This window comes from Periplaneta americana, chromosome 6 (genome assembly GCF_040183065.1).
Source record: "Periplaneta americana isolate PAMFEO1 chromosome 6, P.americana_PAMFEO1_priV1, whole genome shotgun sequence".
NCBI classification, from domain to species: Eukaryota; Metazoa; Arthropoda; class Insecta; order Blattodea; family Blattidae; genus Periplaneta; species Periplaneta americana.
Genome location: NC_091122.1, coordinates 8,856,741 through 8,878,918, shown reverse-complemented (window position 1 = coordinate 8,878,918; position 22,178 = coordinate 8,856,741). Strand labels below are relative to the sequence as shown.

Genomic DNA, 22,178 nt, shown 5'->3' with positions numbered 1-22,178 from the left:
CGTGAATATGTTAGGAGAAAATACACAAACGGTTAGGGAAAACACGGAAATTTTACTTGAAGCAAGTAAAGCGATCGGTTTGGAAGTAAATCCCGAAAAGACAAAGTATATGATTATGTCTCGTGACGGGAATATTGTACGAAATGGAAATATAAATATTGGAGATTTATCCTTCGAAGAGGTGGAAAAATTCAAATATCTTGGAGCAACAGTAACAAATATAAATGACACTCGGGAGGAAATTAAACGCAGAATAAATATGGGAAATGCCTGTTATTATTCGGTTGAGAAGCTCTTATCATCCAGTCTGCTGTCAAAAAATCTGAAAGTTAGAATTTATAAAACAGTTATATTACCGGTTCTTCTATATGGCTGTGAAACTTGGACTCTCACTCTGAGAGAGGAACATAGGTTAAGGGTGTTTGAGAATAAGGTGCTTAGGAAAATATTTGGGGCTAAGCGGGATGAAGTTACAGGAGAATGGAGAAAGTTACACAACACAGAACTGCACGCATTGTATTCTTCACCTGACATAATTAGGAACTTGAAATCCAGACGTTTGAGATGGGCAGGGCATGTAGCACGTATGGGCGAATCCAGAAATGCATATAGAGTGTTAGTTGGGAGACCGGAGGGAAAAAGACCTTTAGGGAGGCCGAGACGTAGATGGGAGGATAATATTAAAATGGATTTGAGGGAGGTGGGGTATGATGATAGAGACTGGCTTAATCTTGCACAGGATAGGGACCGATGGCGGGCTTATGTGAGGGCGGCAATGAACCTTCGGGTTCCTTAAAAGCCATTTGTAAGTAAGTAAGTATGCAAGATATGTAACTTGACAGAAACCATAACCCATTAGACTAGGCATTCTCAACTTGATGCTGGGTAACTTTCGGTGCTGGACCCCGGACTCATTTCACCGGCATTATCACCTTCATTTCATTCAGACGCTAAATAACCTAGATGTTGATAAAGCGTCTTAAAATAACCAAATAAAATAAAAAATAAATTCTCAACTTGATGCTCTTTTAATGACATTCATTGCTCTCGTCATGCGAGTAAAAATGTGCTCGCGAGTGCAAACAATCCTGAGGGCCTTTTACACTACAAATTTTGTTGTACAAGCCAGAAGAAATAGTGTTCCTGTCCATTCAGTATACTATTTTAGCGATCTGATAGGCCTACCTATATCTCATGGTGTATAATCCCTTTGAATTCTGTGTGGACGTAGAAGAATCAAGATTATTCAAGAGAATAATATGGTTGCTCGTGAGGAACTTGAATTGGTAGATCTTCAGTCCTCATTAGTGCTGAAATATTTATTTTAAAAGGAGAAATTCATAGTACTTGGGAAGCAGAAGATACAGAAAGGTATTTCTCTTAAAATGCCTAGCAATGTTTGGGACGACCTAGCTGTGCGAAAAACTTTCTCACTTACGAAATACCTCAAGAACAAAACACGATCACAATTAATTGATTTATATCTAAGCGACTTTTTCTTGGACATTACTGAAATTTTGAATAACATACAAGTTCAGGGATCTCATTATCCTGGTGAGGGTTTTAATATTATATATATTATTTATTTAATTTATGTATTCATATATTAAACCTATTTGACTTCATGGTGTTCACTCATTTAACAGGACATGTGGGTGGTGCTCACAATCTTAAAAATGTCGAGAACTGCTGTATTAGACTACATATTATCATCAATATTATTTCGTGAATTAATATAGTCTTTATTATATATTAACTTCTACATAATCATGAAATGTTCATGTAACAAATGAAACTGAATCTTACAACTTTTTCTCCATAGAGTTTTCTTGACAGGAATAATGTTTATTTGTCAAAAGAAGATTTCTGATTTTCAGCTTCATTCTTAGTCTTGAAGTTCTTTCGTACTCTGAAACATACAACATACACAATACAATAGCGCAAAAAAGCAATGTTTACCAATAGACCGAATATTGCAATTATTCCAGATGTGCACTTTTCATATTTGTGTCGTGGAAGTGGTAGGGTTCCCAATAATTGTAATTTTTTCAAAATAGTTTATTATTATTGGTTTTTATAAACAGTTTTTGGACATTCACATTTGGAGACCCTAGGTACGTCTCTTGTATCTTTGTGTAGATGAATAGCTGACACATTGTTTTGACTTTAGGAGAATGAGTGTTTTTATTCATAACTGGTCTTTCTTTCACTGTCCTTGGAAATCTAAACAATGAATAATTTCGAGGGAAAAATTGTTCCGGGGCCAGGCATCGAACCCGGGACCTTTGGTTAAACGTACCAATTCTCTACCAACTGAGCTACCCAGGAACTCTACCAGACACAGATCCAAATTTTCCCTCTGTATCCACAGACCTCAAAGTGGGCTGACAACCGTCAAGCAGCCAACATTGAGTGCACACTAATTCTGTGTGACTTAATTTGTGGTTTTCTGTTAACGAACAGTGACGTATATTATGCAAATCAAACTTTTAGGTATAACTCTCTGTGAAGTTGATTTGAATAATTTCTAGGGCAAAATTGTTCCGGGGCCAGTCAAATTATGATGCAAATTATTTATTATTATTATTATTATTATTATTATTATTATTATTATTATTATTTTATTTATTTATTTTTTTTAATTTTAAACATGAGCACTACAACCCATTTTTTGCAACCATTACATTCTAAAAAGACTAGCCTTACACATATTGTGTCCCTTGAAGCAACAAAATTTATTGTATAAACAATCATTCACGACAAAATTAAATGTTTAAAATGATTATTAGATTATGCAAAAATAAGGAAGAAGTATGCTCAAAGTGAGGAAAAATTCTGGAGCCCGGAGACTTAAAAAAATTGGGGGTAAATACGCACGGGTTGGTAGCCCTAGGTAGCGGCGTTTTTCCAAAATTTTTAGTAGCTCAATACAGGCCAGTTTCCAGTTTTTAAACGGCCTCTTCGTGATCATTTTACAAGTAAAATTAACTTCTGCATTATTTTGGTTTTATTAAAAATCCACATAAATGAAAACTGGACAAGCGCAAACTGAGCACTTACGGTACCGATACATAACGTGGGATGAGTAAGCACGACTCCGGTCCCCCACCTAAGACAATTCAAGTCTTTATATTATTAAAAGTCTGTGCCTTAGACGGGCTCGATTTTCATGCACCTATAAGGTTATAAGTTAACGTAGGCCTACACATTTACAAATGCATGTACGATGGCATATTAATTTATTATAAATTATATTTTTAGCGCTAAATGTCATTGCATTGTTTTGTAAGGTTCATGAACTACCACTTGGAGCGCCGCGTGCACTTCACCCGATAATTCTCTTTTTCAAAATGGTTTCCGTGTAGTTAGCTTGCTTTGTTTTTTTTTATCGTGTTTATTTTATTTCAAATTGATATTGTGACTTTTATGTGCTTTTGAAATTAGCTTATTTTCAAATATAAACTACGTAAATTATTGTGTTCAGTGAGAGGAAAGAAAATCCTCCGCTATTTCTATTTCAAATGTAATGGATGATTTGCGATTACGTGTGTAATTATTTCGCATATAGTTAATTCGGACTTATGACTTAGTTAAATACTTTGAGTATCTTATTTGTGTGTGTATTTCGGGACGATTAAAAACAAAGAATTTTGAGAAGCAGCCGACAGAATAATCACTTCTGAAGACCTAGGTTATCTTGAAGTAAGTAACTAAATTAGTTACACAAATAGTAAATATTCGTATTTTATTTGATAGCGGTAATTGTATATAGGTCTTTCGTTATCTCGTGAAACCAAATGCATTCGTGTGTTGTAGCTCATAGTAAGATCTGTAGAGTGGGGATAAGTAAGCTAGCCACATCTGGAAGTCTAAGCGTTGCGAGGAAGGGAAGCTTCTCAGTCCACTTTGTCCTTCCCCTCACGCGCAGTAGGTTTCACGAGATACCGATTGGTCTATAGCAGTGGTCGTCAGCATTCTCTGAAATGGGCAAGGGGTAAGCAGTGTATCGGAATATGCACCGTCATGCAGAAGGGAGAGAGAGAAAGGATACCCGCCAGCAGTCACGGATGCACGATAGTGCAGTCATCCGCGGGTAGGAGACGAGGGTGCACTGTGCTGATGACCACGTCTACAGCATCGGCCAAGCCGCCACCTTCCGCAATGGAGGTCCAGGGAACATACGTATCCGTTGCAGTGTAAAAAAGCTGACAATGTGTCAATCATAAGAAAGCGTTGAGAATTTAATTGAAATAGCCTATGTATTTGCCCTGGACCTCTATTGCGGAAAGAGGCCTGGCTGATACTGTATAGCCTAATTACCTTCATGCGTTTTTAGACTTTCATGGCGAATGTAATTAGAATTGGCCTTTGGTTATTCCTCCCTGCTCTGGAACTTGACATTTCCATCGGAATTGTAAATAAATTCCATCCATCAGGGCAGACATGCGGAATAGTCGGGCGTAATGATCCCAATACACAAGCTGAACCCTCTGGTCTTACCTAGGCCTATCTGCCCTGATGGATGAAATTTATAAAGTTCCAGGATATGGTGTAATATCCAAAATTTTAATTGTGAAGTCAGCAATTTGATCCGAACAAATGTAACTTTCCGTTCTGAAAAAGAATTTTAAAACGTTACATTTGTTCAAATCAAATTTTTGCGTATTTAAAAGACAAAACTAAAATTCTTTCAATAATTGATTACCATAATACACTGCTTTCTTAAATTGACTGAGCATATTGTGATTTAAATCAATGGCCTTCCCAAAACACGATATGAAATGTTTCATATGAAACAATTTTCATTTCTAAAAGGAAGCAAATACGAGTAAAATTATTGTATTAACCTTTTTTGTTTGAAATAGTTATCTCAAGGAATGACATTGCTTACGGTTCTTTTGTATGTATTGGAGACTGATAGGCCCGTATTTGTCTTTAATGACGGCTGTATTCGTGGGTTACTGTAAATTTCCCTAAAAGAACAGCTTTTCGTTGATTTAAAAAGAACAGGTTTTAAGATTGTCAGAGTAAATGGGCTGTCATTTGATTCAGAATATGACATATTAGCTCGTTGTTTGACTGCAGCAATGTCCAGCTGTAGCTAGTGACATCGGGCATTTCCGGTTACGTAATGGGGGACCATTCGTGTCGTTTCCATTCTGATAGTGTTTTATGAAAATGGCATTTGCAGTGCTAGGAAGAGGAATTTATACCGGTATTCTGTTAATCTGTTGGTAGAGTTAGAATATTGACAAATTTTTCTTTAATTTGCACAAGAGTTACGATGTATCGCATATCGTACTATAAAATGAATATAAGTTCCATTACCAAGGTAGGTACAATGTTTTCCTCCTAGAATTTAGCGAAGATTTAAGTAAAAAATTACTTTCACATAGGCTAGTTTATTAATCCGTGTTCGTGAATGTGATTATAGCCATATTTTGATTTTGTTGCTAGATATCTATTTGTTTATGGAGGTTATGTTGAGGTTATTTGGTGGCGAGAAAATGGAAGAAGCAACATGATGGAATTTCGATCCTCATTGTAAAAGTAAAAATGTAAACAGTCGTGTTTGTAATAAGGATGGAAAGAAAATGCTTAGACAGTTTAAAATGTGAAGTTGTAGAACTGACATTTAAATGCGACTTTTGGTTGGAGATGAGATTGTAGATATTAACAGTAAAAGATGTATCATAATTTCGAAGTAATGTGGAGGCCATAGTTGTGAGTTCATGTTCCGCCTAAGACATGGATGTTTATTGTTTATCTGTTAATATGATATTCAAATTCAAATTTATTCACAATTTACATTTGAAATGACACATGTGAATATATACCCGAAATGAGAATATGCTCGTGCTCGGGTACAGTCCAGTAGTCTACATACATTTTAAAGAGATCAATAATAAAGTTGATGTTAGAAATAATAATAATAATAATAATAATAATAATAATAATAAAAAAATAATAATAATAGAATATCCGTGACGGAGATGATACAAAGATAGTAATACAAATTAATTCATTAATAATAATAATAATAATAATAATAATAATAATAATAATAATAATAAAACAAAAATATTTACAATAATGAAATAAATACTAAGACGAATAACATAATATCATTGATGTTTTAAATAGAGACCTGATACGTGTATGAATGCAAAAAAATAACCCGAATGTGGTTTTGGAGTGGAGTCCTGAGGTGGAGGCGTATAGGGTGCAAAGGATAGATTTAAATATGATGCGAATCTTTCATTGTCCAGCATGGTGAGAGGTTTTTGGGTATTTGAACCGTGTCACAGATGTAAAGATGGAGACCACAGTCTAGTATATACAGTCACGAAGCTTGAGTTTATAAGGGTACCAGGAACAATAGATTGCGCAGGTATTTCGCATTGTCTGTAATGAGGCGATAGTAGCGATCCTAGTGGTTAGCAACTATCTATGGATGCATATTTACTACATATTGAGCTTCGTGACTGTATATACTAGACAGTGTGGAGACTATATGCAAGTCCAGATGTTTGTACATCTATGACATTGTGCAAATTCCCTCCCCAAATAACATCGCACCGTTATAGGATTCGTTTAAACTAGCGCCGAGTAACTTGTACTTCGCTTATACACCTTCACGTGTTTAGAGCTCTCTCCTCAGCCATACCAATGCCTTGCACATACAGTACGAATCTGTGACAGGTTAGGTTAGGCTAGGCTAGGCTTTTATTATGCCTTGCATATACAAATCTGTGATAGGTCAGGTTAAGTTAGGTTAGTTTAGGTTTTTATTATGCCTTATATATACGAATCTGTGATAGGTCAGGTTAAGTTAGGTTAGTTTAGGCTTTTATTATGCCTTGCATATATGCTGAGCAAAGGCTGGTGACTTTTTGTTTTGTAATGTGAGTAATAAGATAGTATAATGGATTTTCACTTCCGAAATCACGAGAAGTAACTCAGCGCTAGTTTCGCCGCTGCCCGAAATATTTAAAGTGACTATGCTTGTTTGATTATTTTAAAGGTTTGAAAATAAGTTAATTTTATTTTCTCTTCCTGTTGTACTATGGTCAGCGTTTATTTATTGGCATTTAGTTTATTTTCATTCAGATTAGTTTTATTTCTTAGCAGTTTATGAACGAAATGGTAATCATTTCGGGAAATTTCATTGTGTTAATATATGTTGAGGATATTTTGAATGCTAACACAACGAGCACAGAATACAATAGAGTAGACACTAGCATCTTAATACCATTGGACGGAGTGAAGCCGGTTTGACGGACCTGACGCCATCTTGTTGCTACCAAAACATTGCAAAATAGCTATTACGTTATAGAAGATCTTATGATAATAAGAATTCCATATGTCCCTAATTTCTTGTAGGACCCACACTTCCTTGTTTGTTTCGTAATACAGAATCGCTATGCACGTATTTCTAGCAAAAATTACGAAACTGTCATCGATAAATCACATATATACAGGTTATTTAAATTGGCATCTCTTCAAATTGCAGTATGGTATTTAATAGATAATCTGGAAGGTTAAACAAACAATAATGATAAAAAAGGAAAATAACAGTTTGACCTTATTTTGCTACTAGTCCAATAAAAATGCTACCCTATAATAATTACTTTTATAGGTTGATCCATTTGCTTCGATTTAATAATGAAACTTGCTTCTTAACGCAAATTATCATTCTCTTCCTTTTGCCAGTATTTCGTATAGATGTCCCGATTTTGTTTAGAGAAAAAATGTAATGCTCTTAACCATATAATATTTGATAGGCTCTTCGTTTATAGTATATAATTAGATTATAACGGCGAACAAAAGTGAAGTTTTATTACCAAGTGGGTCAAGTCAGTTCACGACCGAGTTAATGAAGCTACTAAGTCTGTAAAGCATAAGTCTGATTTCGTGATTATAAAAATTAATTACAATAATATTAATACACTATTTCTTTTTCTTCATCAAACGAATACGTGCATTCGGTTTAAGAGAAACCTCGGTACACTAGTTTTCTATAGCACTCGACACAAACTTCCAACATGGGTTGTTAGGTTAGCTTCGCTCGTAAATGCTAAGTCTGCAAAGCATGTCTGATTTCGTGATTATAAAAATTAATTACAATAATATCAATACACTAATCCTTTCTCTTAATCAAACAAATACGTGAACAATACGAATCTAACCGACTAACTTAGGCTAAATCATTCATTACCGTATCTAGCCTACCGGTAATAAGTACATTTCACACATGCATATTTACCCGTGAAAAGTTATTCCAGGAATTTTTTTTGGAAACCTGTTTGTGCAGCCATACGCAGAACATGTAGGCATATTGAAATTAGTTAATTTATTAATTAAAACAACGATGCAACATCACAATCAACTGCCCATGTGCTAACCGGGAGCGCAATGTTTTGGTAGCATCATAATGGCGACTGTCCACAAAAGCGGCTTCACCTCCAAGCTGTTTATATCTACTCTATGCATTCTGTGCTCGTTGTGCTAACACGTTTAATACCAGTAACTGGTAAACGTCAATAGCTTATTCTATGGGAAGTTAGTTTGAATTGTTATCGAGCTCTAGTTAAAATATTTGTATTATAATATTTTGAAAGATAATACATAGATATTTATAGCACAAAATATCTTTTCAATATATTGTAAGTATCAATTTTTAAATCAAAGTGAACAAAAAAATACAGTATATTCGCTGCTATGTCCTTTCAAAATGAGTAGCTTATGTGAAGATATTTAACTTGAATGCAAATAAAATAATTTATTATTTGAATTTATAAATAACAGTGAGTAAATTACCAGAATGAAATTGTTGATATGTAGGGCCTACTGTATGACTGTAAATAAAATAATTTAAATGGAGGAAACAAAATATTAAATAAATAAATGAATAAATAAATAAATAAATAAATGCTTGGATGAATTAAATTAAATTAATAAAATAAACTGAAAGTAAATAAGATTATTTACATTAAATTAAGCAAATAAAATAAATAATATTAAATTAAATTATGTAAATAAGATTACATTAAATTAATAAGATTAAATAAAACAAGTAAACAGTATTAAATAAAATAAAATAAATGAGTATAGAAGTTTAAGTTAGGATAAGTAAATGAGATTAAATTAAATAATAAGTAAGGTAAAATAAAATAAAGTAATAAATAAGCAAGTAACATTAAATTAATACCTAAGTAAATAACATTAAATTAAACGAAATATGTAAGTAAGTAGGTAAGATTAAGTTAAATTGAGTCAGATAATTGTAAATAAGATACATTAAATTAAACATGTGAATAAGATTAAATTAAATAAATGAATAAGATTTAATTAAGTAAATACGTAGATAATTAAATGAAAAACTAACTAAGAAGCAGACAACAAAACAGATAAGCAAATATATACATCAGGAATGCAAAACTGTGCTACAATTATGACAGACGTCACAAGCCGGAACACGTAACTCATCCCTTCCTTTCAACCCTCGCGTCATTGGACATGGTAGGGGGAGAAGAGATATGTATTCAGTGTGCTTGCAAAAGTCACAGATACGCCACTGAAGGCTGGAGGATTGTGGACGGAGAAACAAACTCTTTCCCCATGCTTCCACCCCTCTCTTCCCCAGTTATGCATCCCTGATATAGAGTACATTATGGTAGATATATGAAGTATGCTCAAAGTGAAGAAAAATTCTGGAGCCAGGAGACTTAAAAATTGGGGTAAATATAGGAAGGTTGGAAGCCCTAAGTAGTGGAGTTTTCCCAAAATTTTTAGTAGCTCAATACAGGCCAGTTTCCAGTTTTTAAACGTCCTCTTCGTGATCATTTTACAAGTAAAATTAACTTCTGCATTATTTTGGTTTTGTTATTCGTTTGTTAAAAGTCCACATACATAAAAGCTGGACAAGCGTAAAGTGAGCACTTAGGGTAGATACAGATACATGACGTGGTATGGGTAAACATGACTCCGGCCGCCCACCTAAAACAATTCAAGTCTTAAAAGTCTGTGCCTTAGACGGGCTCGATTTTCATGCAGCTATAAGGTTGCACGTCATACGTTAACGTAAACCTACATCATTACAAATGTATGTACGATGGCATATTAATTTATTATAAATTATATTTTTAGCGCTAAATGTCATTGCATTGTTTTGTAAAGTTCATGAACTACCGCTTGGAGCGCCGCGTGCACTTCATCCGGTAATTCTCTTTTTCAAAATGGTTTCCGTGTAGTTAGCTAGCTTTGGTTTTTTTTATCGTGTTTATTTTATTTCAAATTGATATTGTGACTTTTATGTGCTTTTGAAATTAGCTTATTTTCAAATATAAACTACGTAAATTATTGTGTTCAGTGAGAGGAAAGAAAATCCTCCGCTATTTCTATTTCAAATGTAATGGATGATTTGCGATTACGTGTGTAATTATTTCGCAATATAGTTAATTCGGACTTATGACTTAGTTAAATACTTTGAGTATCTTATTTGTGTGTGTATTTCGGGACGATTAAAAACAAAGAACTTTGAGAAGCAGCCGACTGAATAATCACTTCTGAAGACCTAGGCTATCTTGAAGTAAGTAACTAAATTAGTTACACAAATAGTAAATATTCGTATTTTATTTGATAGCGGTAATTGTATATAGGTCTTTCGTTATCTCGTGAAACCAAATGCATTCGTGCGTTGTAGCTCATAGTAAGATCTGTAGAGTGGGGGTAAGTGAACTAGCCACAGCTGGAAGTCTTAAGCGTTGCGAGGAAGGGAAGCTTCTCAGTCCACTTTTTCCTTCCCCTCACGCGCAGTAGGTTTCACGAGATACCGATTGGTCTATAGCAGTGGTCGTCAGCATTCTCTGAAATGGGCAAGGGGTAAGCAGTGTATCGGAATATGCACCGTCATGCAGAAGGGAGAGAGAGAAAGGATACCCGCCAGCAGTCACGGATGCACGATAGTGCAGTCATCCGCGGGTAAGAGACGAGGGTGCACTGTGCTGATGACCACGTCTACAGCATCGGCCAAGCCGCCACCTTCCGCAATGGAGGTCCAGGGAACATACGTATCCGTTGCAGTGTAAAAAAGCTGACAATGTGTCAATCATAAGAAAGCGTTGAGAATTTAATTGAAATAGCCTATGTATTTGCCCTGGACCTCTATTGCGGAAAGAGGCCTGGCTGATACTGTATAGCCTAATTACCTTCATCCGTTTTTAGACTTTCATGGCGAATGTAATTAGAATTGGGCCTTTGGTTATTCCTCCCTGTCCTGGAACTTGACATTTCCATCGGAATTTTATATAAATTCCATCCATCAGGGCAGACGTGCGGAATAGTCGGGCGTAATGATCCCAATACACAAGCTGACCCCTCTGGTCTTACCTAGGCCTATCTGCCCTGATGGATGAAATTTATAAAGTTCCAGGCTATGATGTAACATCCAAAATTTTAATTGTGAAGTCAGCAATTTGATCCGAACAAGTGTAACTTTCCATTCTGGAAAAGAATTTTAAAACGTTACATTTGTTGGAGTCAAATGTTTGCTTATTTAAAGGACAAAACTAAAATTCTTTAAATAATTTATTATCATAATACACTGCTTTGTTAAATTGACTGAGCATATTGGGAACTAAATCAGTGGCCTTCCCAAAGATGATATGAAATGTTTCACATGATACAATTTTCATCTCTAAGCAAAAACGAGTAAAATTATTTATTAACTTTTTTTGCTTGAAATATCTCAAGGAATGACATTGCTTACGGTTCTTTTGTATATATTGGAGACTGATAGGTCCGTATTTGTCTTTAATGACGGCTGTGTTCATGGGTTACTGTAAATTCCCCTAAAAGAACAGTTTTCCGTTGATTTAAAAAGAACAGGTTTTTGAGACTGTCAAAATAAATGGGCTGTCATTTGATTCAGAATATGACATATTAGCTCGTTGTTTGACTGCGGCAATGTCCAGCTGTAGCTAGTGACATCAAGCATTTCCGGTTACATAATGGGGGACCATTCGTGTCGTTTCCATTCTGATAGCGATTTATGGAAATGGCATTTGCATTCCTAGGAAGAGGAATTTATACCGGTATTTTGTTAATTTGTTGGTAGAGTTAGAATGCTGACAAACTTTTCTTTAATTTGCACAAGAGTTACGATGTATCGCGCATCGTACTATAAAATGAATCAAAAGTTCCGTTACCAAGGTAGGTACAATGTTTTCCTCCTAGAATTTAGCGAAGATTTAAGTAAAAAATTACTTTCACATAGGCTAGTTTATTAATCTGTGTTCGTGAATGTGATTGTACCCATATTTTGATTTTGTTGCTAGATATCTGTTTGTTTATGGAGGTTATGTTGAGGTTATTTGGTGGCGAGAAAATGGAAGAAGCAACATGATGGAATTTCGATCCTCATTGTAAAAGTAAAAATGTAAACAGTCGTGTTTGTAATAAGGATGGAAAGAAAATGCTAGGACAGTTTAAAATGTGAAGTTGTAGAACTGACATTTAAATGCGACGTTTGGTTGGAGATGAGATTGTAGATGTTAACGTAAGAGATGTGTCATAATTTCGAAGTAATGTGGAGGCCATAGTTGTGAGTTCATGTACCGCCTAAGATATGGATGTTTATTGTTTATCTGTTAATATGATATTCATATTCAAATTTATTCACAATTTACATTTGAAATGACACATATGAATATATACCCGAAATGAGATTATGCTCGTGCTCGGGTACAGTCCAGTAGTGTACATAAATTTTACAGAGATCAATAATAAAGTTGATGTTAGAAATAATAATAATAATAATAATAATAATAATAATAATAATAATAATAAATAATAATAATAGAATATCCGTGACGGAGATGATACAAAGATAGTAATACAAATTAATTCATTAATAATAATAATAATAATAATAATAATAATAATAAAACAAAACTATTTACAATAATAAAATAAATACTAAGAGGGATAACATACAATAATATCATTTGATGTTTTAAATAGAGACCTGATACGTGTACTGCGTGTTCAGTTCAAAGTGTGTCATGGCTCGCTGTATGCCGTCATATGGCTAGTCTATGAGCCTAGAGAATTCAATCTTCCTACACTTCCGCAGAGGTGTATTACCTATGTGCCAGAGAAGTTGCCTAGCAAGTACGGCGTTCATTCTGAAGAGTACTTACCGATACGTACGGTAACACCTGTAGTGGCAGGAATGTGAACTGTTTGGAAACGTGTACTGAGGTAGGTTTTTTCCTTACTATCGGGATATGGGGAGAGGGTTAAGACGATTTCTTACGTATTTGTTGACATTAACTTCGACTGTCAACATGGACACGGAGCATTTGATTTGTGATGTGGAATTTTGCCGTACGCAACAGATGATAACAAATACCCTGCGTAGGACTTGGCCGCGCAAAACACAGTTCGAAAGAGGTTATGGTAGCACTCAGACAGTACAGACCGCCATCTGTAGGTACAACGTTCAAGTTATAACGTACACGTTCTCATGTTCAGATTGAACGCCTTGATTAATAGGCAACTTCTCTGACATAAAAGCTGAAACTCGCTTCAAATCGCTGACTCACAACAGTGACGTCATGACACACTTTGAAATGAACACCCAGTATGTATGTAAATTATAACTCGAATGTGGTTTTGGAGTCGAGTCCTGAGGTGGAGACGTAGAGGGTGCAAAGGATAGATTTAAATATGATGCGAATCTTTCATTGTCCAGCATGGTGAGAGGTTTTTGGGTATTTGAACCGTGTCACAGGTGTAGAGATTGAGACTAAATGCAACTCCAGATGTGTGTACATTTATGAAATTGTGCAAATCCCCTCCCCCAAATAACGTCGCACCATTATAGAATTCGGTTAAACTAGCGCCGAGTTACTTCCTCGTACTTCGCTTATATACCTTCTTGTGTTTAGAGCTCTCTCCTCAGTCATACCAATTACATTATGAGAGTTTCACGCTAGTGTACACATACGCTATGCTTTGCACATACAATACGAATCTGTGACAGGCTAGGCTTAGCTTAACTTAGCTTTTATTATGATAGATAGATAGGTAGGTAGATAGATAGATAGATAGATAGATAGATAGATAGATGGATGGATGGATGGATGGATGGATGGATGGATGGATGGATGGATGGATGGATGGATGGATGGATGGATGGATGGATGGATAGATAGATAGATAGATAGATAGATAGATAGATAGATAGATAGATAGATGGGTGTGTAGATAGATAGATAGATAGATAGATAGATAGATAGATAGATAGATAGATAGATAGATAGATAGATAGATAGATAGATAGATAGATAGATGGGTGTGTAGATAGATAGATAGATAGATAGATAGATAGATAGATAGATAGATAGATAGATAGATAGATAGATAGATGAATTTAATGTCATCCAGCGATTTACAGCCATAGACAAGGTCGGAGTAGGCACATATAATACATGGCTACTACAATGTGAATAAATGTAAGAATAAAAAAAATAAATATGCAATCACCAGACAATCACAAAAAAGGTTAAAAGCTTTAAAAGAAATGGTATAAAATCAGGTTAAAATGTACAGATTTGTCAATTTCATGAGGTTAAAACAAATAGTATCTAAAACTTAATATTGCTAAAATCATTGACACTGTAGATTGGATTTGCCATCAAAGTCCTTCTCACCATCCTTCTGAAAGTAAAATATGACGTGTTTCTTATATGCAATGGTAAAGAGTTATAAAGTTTGTAAGATATGGAAATAAAACTATTGCTTGTAGTACTATATTTGTACTTAGTGAAATATAGCTATGTGAAGTCTGGAACGGGTAGAATAATTATGAATGGTTGAACAAGTAGGAAGATTATGCACATTACGCTTAACATACAGAAGGCAAACCAGAATGAACATTGACGGCAACGTAAGTATTTCTAGTTGTACAAAAAGTGGTTTATATGTCTTGCATATACAAATCTGTGATAGGTCAGGTTAAGTTAGTTTAGGCCTTTATTATGCTTTGCATATACGAATCTGTAATAGGTCAGGTTAAGTTAGGTTAGTTTAGGCTAGGCTTTTATTATATTTTGAATATACCAATCTGTGACAGGTCAGGCTATGTTAAGGTACGGTCACACGTCGCTACTTTTGCAGCGATGCAGTACAAAAAACTGCGCAACTCTCGTACTGCGACGTGTGAACAACTGTGCAACCCGAAAAATAGCGGCTGCCGAACCTGCTGCCCGCTACTTTTCCATGCTGCGCGCAGCTTAAAAGTAGCGACGTGTGAACAGGGTTCTCAGGGTTGCAGCCGCAGCATTTTTTATATCGGTTTTGTTGAAACTTTTGCTGCGGTTGCTACCAGTGTTGCCACCCATATATGCCAATGATACTTTTATTGTTTGGTTATATTGTAATGTTAGATGTGATGAAAATAAATTATTTGTAACAGTTATTAAATGCACAACACAGTCTGAGCATATTTGCTGACGATATAATTCACTTTTTTAATTTTCCGTAGCGTAGTTTTAAACAGGAGGGTTGCCAACATTGATTACGTGAATATGCTGTTGGTTATCATTTAAGTATATAGGCGTTTTTAAAAGCTTTATAGTAAAAATAATACCAATTTCTGAATACTAGTTAGGACAGAAAAGCAAATAATAGATAAGTAAGCCTTCGCATGAGTTTATTAATAATGCGAACATAACCACAAAATGTATATTGAGAAGTCAACACGGAGATGGGAACCTGCAGCATGACTGCGGCTGCAAAAGCAGCGCCTTGCGTGTGAACAGACTCGCAACCTCCAGTTGCAACTTTTGCAGCACTCGGGTTGCTCAGCACGAAAAGTAGCGTGCAGCACGCTACTTTTGGCTTACGTGTGAACACGACACGCAACTTTTGCAGCTGCAGTACAAAAGTTGCGCAGCAAAAGTAGCGACGTGTGACCGTACCTTTAGATTAGTTTGGGCTTTTATTATGCCTTCCATATACGAATCTGTGATTGGTCAGGTTAAGTTAGATTAATTTAGGCTTTTATTATGCCTTGCATATACGCTGGTCAAAGGCTGGTGACTTTTTGTTTTGTTATGTTGTCAGTAATAAGTTAGTATAATGGATTTTCACTTCCGAAATCACGAGAAGTAACTCAGCGCTAGTTTCGCCGCTGCCCGAAATATTTAAAGTGACTATGCTTGTTTGATTATTTTAAAGGTTTTAAAATAAGTTAATTTTATTTTCCCTTCCTGCTGTACTTTGGTCAGCGTTTATTTATTGGCATTTAGTTTATTTTCATTTAGATTAGTTTTATTTCTTAGCAGTTTATGAACGAAATGGTAATCATTTCGGTAAATTTCATTGTGTTAATGAATATATGTTGAGGATATTTTGAATGCTAACACGTTTAATACCAGTAACTGGTAAACGCCAATAGCGTATTCTATAGGAAGCTCGCTTGAATTGTTATCGAGCTCTAGTTAAAATATTTTTGTTTTAATATTTTGAAAGATAATACATAGATATTTATAACACAAAATTTCTTTTCAATATATTGTAAGTATCAATTTTTAAATCGAAGTGAACAAAAAAATACAGTATATTCGCTGCTATGTCCTTTCAAAATGAGTAGCTTATGTGAAGACATTTAACTTGAATGCGAATAAAATAGTTTATTATTTGAATTTATAAATAACAGTGAGTAAATTATCAGAATAATTGTTGAGGGCCTACTGTATGACTGTAAATAAAATAATTTAAATGGAGGAAACAAAATATTAAATAAATAAAACTAAAACTAAAAATAAAATAAATGGATTAATAAAATAAACTGAAATAAAGTAAATAATTAAATAAGATTATTTACTTTAAATTAAATAAATAATAATTCAGTTTAATTAAGTAAATAAAATAAAATAAATAATATTAAATTAAATTATGTAAATAAGATTACATTAAATTAATAAGATTAAATAAAATAAGTAAACAGTATTAAATAAAATAAATAAGATAAAATAAAATAAATGAGTATACAAGATTTAGTTGAATAGAATAAGTAAATAAGATTAAATTAAATTAATAAATAAGTAAATAACATTAAATTAAATTAAATATGTAAGTAGGTAAGATTAAGTTAAATTGAGTCAGATAATTGTAAGTAAGATACATTAAATTAAACATATGAATAAGATTTAATTAAGTAAATACGTAGGTAATTAAATGAAAAATTAACGAGGAAACAGACAACAAAACAGATAAGCAAATATATACATCAGGGATGCAAAACTGTGCTACAATTATGACAGACGTCACAAGCCGGAACACGTAACTCATCCCTTCCTTTCAACCCTCGCGTCATTGGACATGGTAGGGGGAGAAGAGATATGTATTCAGTGTGCTTGCAAAAGTCACAGATACGTCATTGAAGGCCGGAGATTGTGGACGGGAGAACAAACTCTTTCCCCATGCTTCCATCCCTCTCTTCCCCAGTTATGCATCCCTGATAAACAATAGTACATTATGGTACCGTAGGCCTATATGTATTATCACTGAGGGGGAAAGGAACAGGCCACCCTACCCCATTATCTCCTGGCTTAGTTGCCTCATTAAGTGATGCCTTGTTGGTGTCATTTGTGAGGTTCAAACCTGTCTACGGATAGTTGACTAAACAATAACATGGTAGAGAATGAATAAATGACACTTATAAATAATGATTTAATCGTAGATATTTAAAAATAAATAATGAAATTTTCGCATAAATAGAAGAAATTAAGAATCAACAGAAATGTATTGAAAAGTAAATAAATTGTGCTGTTGATGCAGTAGTTAGGCCTACAACTGTACACGTGACTGTGAAAATACTTACTTCCTTCAGTCGATTGAATCTCTCCTCTATGCGAGCTGAAACAAACGAACACTTAATGAGCACAGTCTAATATTAACGAAGCTCAATACGTAGGGAATATGCATCCATAGATAGTTGCTAACCACTAGGATCGCTATTATCGCCTCACCACAGACAATGCGAAATAGTACCGACACAGTCTATTGTTTCTAGTACCCTCAACAATTCAAGCTTCGTGACTGTAGGCTATATACTAGTCTATGTAATGAGCTTTTTATCTGAACGCGCCCTAGTCAAATCGAAGACAAGTATTGTTGCAATAAACGCTGTGTAATAACTGATGATCGTGATAGTTGCATTGGATTGCATTTACCCGTGCTTCAGCTTCTGAAAGTAATTAAAATAAAATGCTATGTAAGTATATTGTTTAAATCCATGAATATGTTATTCATATAAACATATTTTAACGTGACACTTAATATTTCTGGGTGATTGATAAAACTGTGTATAAGAGATAACGAACCATCAGTTTAGCTCAGTTTTTACGTTATCAGAAAAGCCCAATAATTTTATAGTTAAATATTACTAATTTTCACCTCGTAATTATTTTGGTGGTGGAAAGTTTATTGTCGTCATTCATCGTTCGTAATCATCATATCATCAGAGTCCAGATTTTTATGTTATAGCATATTTTTTCCATAGTAACTTATGTATCATTCTCAAAACTCAAAATATTTGCGAATTAGCTATTCAAATCATATTTAATTTTAATACTATATATATATATATATATATATATATATATATATATATATATATATATATATATATTTACATATTTCACATAATACATATTTTAAGGCAATTATGGATGTATTATGTCCCGCACCGCGGCGTCGTGGTTTAAGGCATCCTGCCTAGGTCTCGCGTTACGGAATGCGCGCTGGTTCGAGTCCTCGTGGGGGAAGAAATTTTCTCATGAAATTTCGGCCAGTGTATGGGACCGGTGCCATCTAGCATCGTGATGCACTTGGGAAGCTACGATAGGTAGCGAAATCCGGTTGCGAATGCCAGCTATAACGGGTGGGGGGATCATCGTGCTGGCCACACGATACCTCCATTCTGGTTCGATGATCGTCCACCTCTGCTTCGGCATGTGGGCGTGAGGCCAGCAACCGGCTGGTAGGTCTAGGCCCTTCACGGGCTGTAGCGCCACGGATTATTATTATTATTATTATTATTATTATTATTATTATTATTTTTTTATATTTAGTACAAATTTTGAGGGTTTTAATTACATATTTATATAGGCTACATATTTTTTAGGATCAATATTACATAAAAATCCTATCATCATCATCATCATCATCATCTTTTTCAAGCCACTGAAATCGGAAGTCCGTTGCAGCTCTAGTTTGAGGCATCGTTTCCTCGGTTGCTTCACATTTCATTTTCCTTTTAATATAGGCTATAGTCTAATTAACTTCTCATAGGCTATTATTTTTAAGTAATGCAGTCAATTTTTTGCTTAGTCTCGTTTGTCGTTTAAATATTTTTATGCTCGACCATGCCGAAATGTAGTAATTATACACCTGGTAGCAGTCCTTTAATGCATGTCATTAAAGTACACCTACTCATTAAAGTTCAGGTGTTTTCAGCCAATGAAAGCTCAGCTTACAGGTGTTCAGCCAATAACGAGTCAGCTTTGTACCGTTATAAAACCACAAGTATCGATTATTCTCGGATATGCAATCGAAAGAGAATTAGCGAAAAGTCACGGAGGCTGGAAATCCAATACTGTCGCAGAAGGTTATGTTCTGTTACTATAATAATTAGCGTTAATTGTAAATAATATTCAAATAAATTCAATTTGTCATCTCGTTTTTCAATGTCGAATTCAATAATCAAAGTTATACCAAGCTTAACGGATTACATAAGGTCAATGACATTATTGTTCCTCGGAAAAATCAATACTTTCGCGTCTGCGTACATCTCACAATTCACGACCTAGAACAAGGTCACTTCCGATCTTGTCAGATACAAATAAAATGTATACATCTGAATACTGTAATTTCAAGTTAGAAATATGGTCGAGCATAAAAAGTCGTATGAAACTCGCCTGTAATGGTAATTATAGGCTCGTTGCATAATGTACTATTAATTTGTTCCTTATGATCTATAATAAATTCTTACATTTCTCTGTCATTAGATTAGATTAGATTTATTTATTTAACCTGGTAGAGATAAGGCCGTCAGGCCTTCTCTGCCCCTCTACCAGGGGATTACAACTATAACATGAACAATAAGATTACAATTAATATTAAATTTACAATTACAATTACAATAAAAATTAAAGTGCGACAAGAATACCTGATTAATGAAAGCTAGACATTTTATCATAGAAGTTAAGAACAAAGAATATTTTTGTATTTACTAAATTACAAATTAAACCTACCATAACAAAATTCTATAGTGATGAAATTACCGGATATTGAGATATTTTGTGGTAGATTAAGAGAACTATTTACAAGAAACCATGTCTGAACGAGTCTCAATTACTGACCAAGTGCCTAGTAAGTTTGCGTTTGAATTGAATTTTATTTCGACAGTCCCTGATGCTAGCAGGTAACGAATTCCAGAGTCTTGGCAGGGCTATTGTGAAAGAGGATGAGTATGAGGAGGTGCGATGGGATGGTATTGTTAGTATTGTTTCATGGCGAGAGCGTGTGTTCAGATTGTGGTGGGAAGAAAGGTAAGTGAAGCGAGACGACAGGTACGAAGGAATTGTGCAAGATAACTTTGCATACGTAAACTATCTTAGCTCATAGATTAGTGCTATTGTTTTGTAACTTTAAGTTTGTGTATTTTCCCACTTTTTATTTATTTTTTTGCAGTATTAGGTCTTTGCACAATACAATTTATTTTTTCACTTTTATCATAATTTCTGTTTTCCGGAAGAAGTCAACCTAATAATTAAAAAACAACTGATCTCTAGAATTGGTTCATCACTTTACAAGTTTACAAGGTAGCCTATTGGGAATATTGCACTATTCGTTAACTTTTTAGGTTTTTTGGAATTATAGCCTATGTTTGAATTTTTTAATTGTTGGCGTGATTTTGTACAGACCCAGAAACAAAATTTGGGCCACCTGAATTTTGTTTTTGGGTCTGTACTACGTTTCCATATAAGTACGATATATTATTATTTTGATCGTCAACAAATACAGTAGACATTTGAGCTTAAGGGAAGACTCCACTGAAAATCATGACAATTTTTCCAATTTTTTTTAGCTATTTCACTTATTCAGAATTTATATTTTCATACCCGAAATGGGTTCAGCTCAATTCTGATTACAAATACTCGTATAGAATAACTCTTCTCGGGTTCTCAGCCAGGTGAGTTGGAGATTAGCTTCCAAGCTTTCGACGGCTAGCTCTGCCATCTTCTTCGTCCCTGAAGAAGATGGCAGAGCTAGCCGTCGAAAGCTTGGAAGCTAATCTCCAACTCACCTGGCTGAGAACCCGAGAAGAGTTATTCTATATCAAACGCCGGGAAAGCCTCAAGTCATATTTTGTGAGAAATTCTGCTAGTTTATTTTATTAATATTTTTCTTAGTGCTGCTAGTTTATTTTATTATTTCTTAAGAAAAATATTAATAAAATAAACTAGCAGCATTTCTCACAAAATAAATGCATAGAAACATGCAGCTACCTCATAAATACTTGCAGTAAAAATTTCATCCAGATTGATTAATATTTGGCATAAGAAAGTTGGTGTTGAATCAACAAAAATGAACACAGAAAAATAGATTTGAAAATAAAATGAATATTTATGTAAATTAATATTCTCCTCCGCTACATTCATCTAGTAACTTCAGGGAGCCAAGAAAAAGTTACTAGATTTGTAATCAGAAATTTTAAAAAAGAATTATTCGATGAAAAACAATTTTGACAGTTCTTTAAATTCCACGCCCCCTTCCAGCCTTAATTTAAAAAGTGTAAACATATGAGTATTTGTAATCAGAATTGAGCTGAATCCATTTGGGGTATGAAAATATAAATTCTGAATAAGTGAAATAGCTAAAAAAAAAATAGGAAAAATTGTCATGATTTTCAGTGGAGTCTTCCCTTAACTTGGCGTGAAGACTACTAAAATATTCATTAACTCACCGTCCATTTCTGGGCTTGCAACATCGGTGAACTGCGGTATCAACTGTAAAAGAAAATACATTTAATGAAAGACAAATTTATTTTCCCATGGCAGTAAATACGTATTTGTACCCCTTGAGCCGGCGAGGCGTGCGTG

At 34.4% G+C, this 22,178-nt stretch overlaps 1 protein-coding gene across 1 annotated transcript in view; it reads right to left on the bottom strand.

Moving 5' to 3' along the window:
• Positions 1-1,718: 1,718 nt before the first annotated feature.
• The window catches only part of LOC138702180 (uncharacterized), a 44,190-nt gene continuing 23,730 nt past the window's right edge, over positions 1,719-22,178 (bottom strand). The window contains exons 7-9 of the mRNA XM_069829785.1: positions 22,043-22,085; positions 17,894-17,928; positions 1,719-1,909 (exon numbers count right to left, since the gene is read on the bottom strand). Coding sequence (XP_069685886.1) covers positions 1,886-1,909; positions 17,894-17,928; positions 22,043-22,085 — 102 coding nt within the window. The 3' untranslated portion in view covers positions 1,719-1,885. The remainder of the gene's footprint in view (positions 1,910-17,893; positions 17,929-22,042; positions 22,086-22,178) is intronic.